Source organism: Pectinophora gossypiella, chromosome 7, assembly GCF_024362695.1.
Source record: "Pectinophora gossypiella chromosome 7, ilPecGoss1.1, whole genome shotgun sequence".
NCBI classification, from domain to species: domain Eukaryota; kingdom Metazoa; phylum Arthropoda; class Insecta; order Lepidoptera; family Gelechiidae; genus Pectinophora; species Pectinophora gossypiella.
Window position 1 is genome coordinate 1,828,988 of NC_065410.1, and position 8,051 is coordinate 1,837,038.

The 8,051-nt window shown below is 36.2% G+C and overlaps 1 protein-coding gene across 2 annotated transcripts; it reads right to left on the minus strand.

Annotated features, from left to right (window-relative positions):
• Positions 1 to 1,108: 1,108 nt before the first annotated feature.
• LOC126368216 (uncharacterized) lies at positions 1,109 to 7,409 on the minus strand. 2 transcript variants are annotated; one of them, XM_050012120.1, is made up of 5 exons: positions 6,733 to 7,409; positions 6,389 to 6,641; positions 5,657 to 5,785; positions 4,826 to 4,964; positions 1,109 to 2,316 (listed from the first exon to the last, which is right to left on the minus strand). In XM_050012120.1, the coding sequence occupies exon 5, from the start codon at positions 2,286 to 2,288 to the stop codon at positions 1,323 to 1,325; it is 966 nt and encodes a 321-aa protein (XP_049868077.1). In that variant the 5' UTR covers positions 2,289 to 2,316; positions 4,826 to 4,964; positions 5,657 to 5,785; positions 6,389 to 6,641; positions 6,733 to 7,409; the 3' UTR covers positions 1,109 to 1,322. The 2 variants fall into 2 exon arrangements, with proteins under 2 accessions (XP_049868077.1, XP_049868078.1); XM_050012121.1 differs by lacking the exon at positions 6,733 to 7,409 and having other exon boundaries at positions 6,389 to 6,720.
• Between the last annotated feature and the right edge of the window lie 642 nt (positions 7,410 to 8,051).

Here is an 8,051-nt window from a genome sequence, read left to right on the forward strand (position 1 = left end):
AGGTTCTTTTCTAAATCGTGAATGTCAAAACTTTTAGGGTTCAGAAAAACATACGTGGATGAAATAGTAAAGAAGTAAATTTTCTATTATTTAGAATAGGCTTTCTATTTTATTTTGATGTGAATATTTGAAATATTTGAAAAAATAATCGACTCTAATGGTCCGATAGCAATAAGCGCTTTGAGGGAAATTTTCGACCACACCGCTGGGTTCGGTATCGGGGTTTTGAAGTGGTCCATGATCGATTGCCTCTATTTATTTATTTGCCTTTTTGTAATTAAACGGTTGAGTGCACAAGGAAGGTAGCTTTAACTTCTGTGTCTTTACATTGTTTTAAGTTTACGCGGTTATTATCGTAATTAAAACACGTAATAACGGGACTCCCGATATTAGTCATCCCGTGATCATGGCACTTGCAACAGTGTCGAAATATCAAGAGTCTCATATTTCCCTGATTTAAACGCGGTAAGAACCCATTATTATGTGTTTTAATTCTGTGTCTTTTCCTTACCTATCAAATACTACGGAATTGTACGGAAACAGATAAGAAAACTGGACCATAAAAATATATGTAAGAAGAAATCGATAGAATGATACTTACTATAAGTAGATAATCTGGATAGATAATCCTCTCAAAATAATACATTCACAGTGAAACTACAACAACGCACTTTTGTTACGTTAGTACTCAAACCAACTGCTAAGTTTTCAAATTGCCGCAGGCCCCCTGACTGGTTTAACGGCTTAGAAGCGCCAAACTTAAATTAACGTACCTACTTGGTCTTTAAGGCTTTGTTGCACATACTAATTTGCTTGAAACTAAAGTACCTCAGTTTCGTCAAAATCATGATGAGATTTCATCAAAAACTTGTAACAAGTTTTCAAAAACAAATCGAACGAAATTGTTGAAATCCAACGCAGTACCCAGTAAGAATAGAAATAACTTAATTTAAAAATAGGGGGAAACTAAAATGAAATTTACTATAATTTTATATATTTGCAACAAAAAAGTAATAAAAAGAGTACAACGGACGGCCTTATTTGTGCCCTACATATATATTTTAAAGTCCTTCAGGTAGCTTGATGAGGGCAACATAAAAAACAGGCGATTTATAGAATCACGATATATTTATTTTATGGCACGAAAAAACTTACACCATTTTTCTAACATTGAGTTTTTCTTAACTAACCATAGACAATCCAAAAAACTATTATAGTATAAAAATATTTATGGTTGACTTGGTCATAAACATATTGGGCACAGCCACAAGATAGGTATAGTACCAGAAACATTTTTTAAATACAATGCTTAAACAATAAATTTAATTATAATCTATAGGTAATGGCGAAACTTTCATTACACTAGTTCTAACAATGAACCCCTTAGCTGTTTTTACATCTAAAGCTCTAACTAAGTTATCCCTCCCCGGTATGACATTTACAATTCGTCCAACAGGCCAACTTAACGGTGATATAGAATCAGACCTCAGTAGTACCATAGTACCTTTCTGCAAGTTTGGCTGTTGATTTTGCCATTTAGGACGGCTCTGTAACATAACTAAATATTGTTTATGCCACTGACGCCAAAACGTCTGTTGCATTTGCGTACACTGACGCCAAAAGCTAAGCTTTCCTACATTTACATCCATTAAATTTAATTCTGGATATGAGGTGAACGGAGCACCAGTGAGGAAGTGTGCAGGTGTAAGGTAAGTCATGTCATTACAGTCCCTTGACAAGGGCGTCAATGGGCGAGAATTTAAGATACTTTCAATTTGTACAAGCACCGTGTACAATTCCTCAAAAGTGAGTACCGCATTTCCAATTACACGTTTCATGTGGTATTTAACGCTTTTAACTCCTGCCTCCCACAGACCACCAAATACTGGGCTATAAGAAGGAATAAAATTGAATGTAATCCTTTCAGAGGTACCATATTCTAATACCTTGTTTTGGTGTCCTGTGGAATTCAGTAGATTATACAATTCCCTTAGTACATTATCTGCACCTTTGTAGTAACTTCCATTGTCACAATATACTTTCGTAGGCTTATTTCTACGACTTATAAATCTTTTAAAACATGACAAAAATGTATTAGTTGTCATATCCGACGCTAATTCAATGTGAATAGCTTTTGTAATAAAGCATATAAAAATCACTACATAGGCTTTTGTTATGACAGGATTTCTTATTCTAGTTTGCTTTACATTGAAAGGCCCGGCATAATCGGTGCCTACAATTTGGAATGGACGAGTAACGTTAACACGATCAAGCGGTAGAGATCCCATGAGTTGACTGGAAGATTCGGCCTTAAGTCTGAAACATATTACACATTTGTGTAGCACAGCCTTTATTTCTCTGTTAGCATTGATCAGCCAATATCGCTCGTACAAACTACTGAGAGTTAACCTTTGACCTGCATGCTTAAGCCTTATATGCTCATTGTAAATTATTAATTTAGTCAAAGTTGAAGATTTAGCCAGAATAATGGGGTGTTTCTGTTCAAATGACAGATTTGTGTTTTGTAAACGACCACCCACTCTAAGAAGTCCATACCCATCAATAAATGGACTTAAACTGCCTAAGGAAGATTTTAAATGAACTTTAGACTCAATATCCTTCAATTCTTTTTCAAAATGTTTACTTTGATCAATTTTTATTAAATCATGCAGAGCAAAAGTCATCTCATCAGGGCATAAATGACCTTGTTTCTTATTGACATTAGTCTTTTTACAATTAAATATGAACCGCTTAGTATAAGCCATAATACGGGTCATTTTATTCAAATTAGAATATTTATGGAGAAAATCATGAAAAGAATTATCTCTATGACAAACGTTACAAGAAGCTGAAGGCTTTTTTATTTCAGGTAATTCGCTTTCTGAAGTATTTACTTGTGATATGCAATGCACATAGTCAGCATTATGCAAGTACTGTGGACCATGAAACCACAATGGATGTTCCTTCAGCTGGTCTGGCTCAACACCACGTGATAGACAATCAGCTGGGTTTTCAGTTGTGCTTACATAGTGCCACTGAAAATTACTTGATAATTGTTTAATCTTATCTACCCTGTTAGCAACATAAACAGTGAGTTTCACAGGTTCAATTTCAATCCAAGACAAAACTATTTTGGAATCTAAATACAAATGTGTATTAATATTATTATATTTTAATGATAAAGTATCATATACTTTTCTTGTCAACATGGCTAATAGCAAAGCACTGTTGAGCTCAAGTCTAGGAATGGTTAAATTCTTGTCTTTAGGGTTAATACGAGACTTTGAACATAAAAGATTAACAATCACATTACCATCAAAGCCAATTACTCTTAAATATAGACAGCATCCATGAGCAATATTCGAGGCATCTGCATAACCGACAAGTTCCATTTTTACACAAGATTGTAAGTTAATATTCCTAGGCACAGAAATACAAGACATGCGCATTAAACCTTTTGTAAAGTCAATAAACTTTTTATTTAAATTATCAGGTAATACATCATCCCATTTTAAGTTTTCCGACCAGACTTGTTGCATCAAATATTTAGCCTGCACTAAGATAGGCCCTACTAGACCCAATGGATCGAAAAATTTACTGACAAAACTTAACATTTGCCGTTTTGTGTAGGTTTTTTGGCTCTGAACTACAGGGCATTGCATATTGAGAGTATCAGAGTCAACATTATAAGTCAAACCTAAAGTTTTTACATAAGAGTTTGTTTTATCAAAATTTTTATTATTTAACTGGTGAAGTTCAACAGGTATATCATCAATAAGATTACTATTATTAGAGCACCACTTGTGCAAAGAAAAGCTAGCTAATCCTAAAAGCTCTACAAGTTGCCTTTTTATCTCAAGAAGCTCAGAGAGATCATTAGATCCACACTGTATGTCATCAACATAGCTTAAATATTTGAGAACAAATGAAGCTAAAGGATATTGATCCTTATATCTATCAGCTAACTCGATTAGACAACGAGTAGCCAGAAAGGCAGAGCTTTTTAACCCGTAAGTTACAGTTTGCAGTTGCAAACACTGCAAGGGATCATGAGGTGATTCGCGCCAGAGAATATTTTGCAAGCAGCAATACTTATTATCCAACATTATTCCACGGTACATAGCTTTAATGTCACAAAGTAAAACAAATTTGAAAGTCCTAAACAGTGTTAAAATGTCAAAAAGATCATTTTGTACTACGGGCCCGTTCAACATGATATCATTTAAGCAAATATTTTTGTTAGTAAGCATGCTTGCGTCAAAGACAGCTCGAACAGGTGTAGTTTTACTATTAGGGTTTATAACAGGATGGTGGGGTAAATAATACACATTTCCAGCTTTAGAATCGTAGTTTGAAATGTCATAAAGTTTTGCATGTCCCTGTTGAATATATTCATTCATGAATTTATTGTACTGCTGATGCAAGTTCTCATCCCTAGAAAACCGTTTTTCCAGATTGTAAAATCTCTGCAGTGCACGCGAAAATGAGTCACCTAATTCAATATATTCTAATTCAAGTTTTAATGGAAGTGCCACATAAAACTTTTTATCAATAAGTTGTACAGAGTGCTGAAAACATTCCTCAGCTAATTGCTGTTCAGTTGTACCTTCTTTAAAATTATTAGGCACTTGTTCACATTCCCAGAATTTTGGGATGGTGTTATTGAGATCATCTAAATGATCATTTTGTAAATTACAATTATTATTAATACAAATATTAAGATTATCTGACTGATCATTTTGCAATTTGCAGTTATTAAACTTATCACAAATGTTATGATCATCTAGCAGATCATTTTGTAATTTAAGGTTATCATAAATGTTACCTTGAACTGTTACACAAAAGTTTGACGAGGATACCTGGCCTGCAGACACAGGCAGGCTGCCTGCGACAACATAACCGAAGCTCGTGTTAACCAGGAAGGGCCCCGTTGGTGTTAGCGGCAGCGACTCGCGTTGGAGAACCTGGAAAAATACGTCGGCTCCTAGAAGCAACAATATCTCCCCAGTTTTATTGAAGCTTTTGTCGGCAAGGCGGGCATGAGATGGTATATTGAATCCCTTTATGTCAAAACTCTGTTGTGGCAATTCACAAGTAATGTTTTTTGTTACAAGGCATGACACATTTAATTTAAAATCGTTTATAGACGAATAAACAGAAATATCTGCTTTTTTATGCATGATGTTAGTGCCTTGAATGACCCCAGTAATAATCTGGTTAGTTGGGGATATATTACAGTCAATTTTACTGGCTAACTTTTCAGAGACAAAAGACACTTGACTGCCTGTATCTAATAAAGCTCGTGCATGAATAAATTTCCCATTTTTGTCGATTAGACGTACCACTGCAGTAGGCAGCACCACGCCTCTCGCTTGGGAGGTGCTCGACATCACCACAGCACTATTATCGGTGTTAGTAGGCATTGTAGCAGCAGCATTGCTGGCCTCGGTCAGTTTAGTTTGCACCATGTGCAGAAGCGTGTTATGCCTGCCCTGGCATGCAGAGCATTTTATGCGCAGTGTACATTTCCCACGATGTGAATTAAGGCAAAGCACACACAGGTTGTTCTTCTTTATCAATTCACTCTTGTCTTTGTCAGAAGAGAGTTTAAATAAGGCACACTCATATAACTTATGTGATTTCTGACAGTACTTACATGAAGTCGAGGCTGCTACAAAGCTGGCAGACTTGCCAGGCTTACCACCTTTAGAAGTGCCTGCTGAGTCAGCTGCGGATGAGTACATTTTCTCACCGCTGGTATTCTCCATGGCAAGCGCTCGCTTTTCTAGAAATTCAAGAAACTCCTTTAGAGAAGGCACTTCCTTTTCATCCCTTTCCAAATGAAAACCCCTGTTAGAATAGGCATCAATTTTTCTGGACAAGATATTAACAAGCAGAGCGTCCCACTGGTCAACAGGCAAGTTTAAGTTCTTTAATGCTGCAATATGAAGGTTAACATTGGATATAAGAGACCTTATATTCTGTGCTGTGCATTTATTAAAGGCAGGTAAGTCGAGCAAGGTATTAATGTGATGGTTCACTATCATTGGCACGTTATTATATCTTTTATCTAGAAGATCTAATGCTGACAAATAGTTTTGGTCAGTCAGTGGCAGGTTTTTAATTAAATCAAGTGCTTCCCCTGCTAAAAATGTGGTCAAATAATATAACTTCTGACATAAACTTAAATTGGAATCCGCATGTATAACCGCCTTAAACATGTTGATGAAAGGAGTATAATCCACTACATTTTTTCCATCAAATGTTTTAATATTTATTTGCGGTAATTTTTTAAAATCGAAATTATTCGGTTTGGGCGGATCTGTAGCGCAATGTTTACGCGATTTTATTGCAAGATCGATCGAAGCAATAGAATTATAGTACTTACTTTCATACTCTTCCGGGTTTTCCTTGTCATCTGGATTAAGGAATAGAATTTCCTTGTTGTATTTCTCGTACTCCTTGAGTATCTCGACGAGTCGTGTACGTTTTTCCTGGAGCAATTCTAGTGATGCGGTGTCTAAACCCGACGCACAGAAACGTTCTATACGTGTAAGACATGACTTCACGTACCCGCGCTCACTTATAAGCCTTTTAAGCTTGTCGGAATCGTCCGGCAGCGTCATCTTGTATGTAAAAACCTATACAAAAGGACAAATGCAAGTACGTAAAAAAAATAATTTCCACGTTATGAATTGCAGGTAAATACTTAATGCAACAAGTCTTACGTACAGTGTCGTCGTATGCAGAAACCTTTTTACAACAATTTGCAGTTATTTTTATTACTAATACTTTAACTTTTACCATAAAAATTATAATTACACGAAAATGATAATGGCGGCGCACGCGTCCTTCACAAGTAGAAATAGTGGAAATGAAACAGCGCGACAATATGGCCGCGGCGTAAGCGCTTCGTGTCTTGTCGGCAATCGTCGGGAATCTTCGGAAACAACGGGATTGGTCGAACACCTGTCCGTTGTCTGTGACCCACCTTGAAAACGTTCCGATACACGTACCAAAAACCGGTAATGACTGCAACTGTAGTAAATTCTGCTAACTCCGGCAGGAAAAAAAATAGAAATTAAAAAAATGACAGGAAGTACGTCACGACGTTTTCTGTCTTCTTTTTTTTCCTTTTCTTACGAAGAAATGCACTCGATGCGTCGCAAAATGGCGGACGCTGTATGAAGAGTATGAAATGCCGCGGTCGAATATTACGCGAACACTTGACAGCAATTTCTTTCACGTTCGAATCCTCGTCGTGGCTTTCTTCTACAAATGGCTTCTCAAAGCCTTCACGCACGGTGTAATCTGGCCGCGACGTCGTATTTAAAGGTGTATTATAGATACACACGAACAGTCACAGCGAAGTTATTTATCCACCGGCGCACTTTTCACTTTTACAATTTTACGGATCGAAGGACCATTTTTATGTGCCCTACATATATATTTTAAAGTCCTTCAGGTAGCTTGATGAGGGCAACATAAAAAACAGGCGATTTATAGAATCACGATATATTTATTTTATGGCACGAAAAAACTTACACCATTTTTCTAACATTGAGTTTTTCTTAACTAACCATAGACAATCCAAAAAACTATTATAGTATAAAAATATTTATGGTTGACTTGGTCATAAACATTATTGCTAAGTAACAATCTCTTCCAGGCAAACTTGAAGCATTTAAGTAAGCTTAGCAGTAATATCGGGAGGAGCCTATTTCATCCTCATGTTTGTAAAAGTTATTGTCACCACCACCGTCTTGATTATTTTTGTTAACAAAAAAAGTTCCTCGTAAAGTAGTAGTAGTTGAGGTTATTTACAAATTGGATCACAATCAAAACACCACTAACAGACAAACACCATCATTCATCACAAGGTCATCACTCTCGATCATCACATTAAAATAAAATAGAGTATCCGTCACAAACTGTCAACATGCCTTCACGATCACACTCCTTCGTATCGATTTCACATTAGTACCTCTTCCCTCAATCTACATTGAGGGTTTGCGTTTTTGTTCCCCAGTGTCTTTTTAGATTGATAGGAT

Excerpts from the sequence above, each read along its gene's own strand:
- LOC126368216 (XM_050012120.1), bottom strand. The coding sequence starts at position 2,288 with ATGGGATCTCTACCGCTTGATCGTGTTAACGTTACTCGTCCATTCCAA.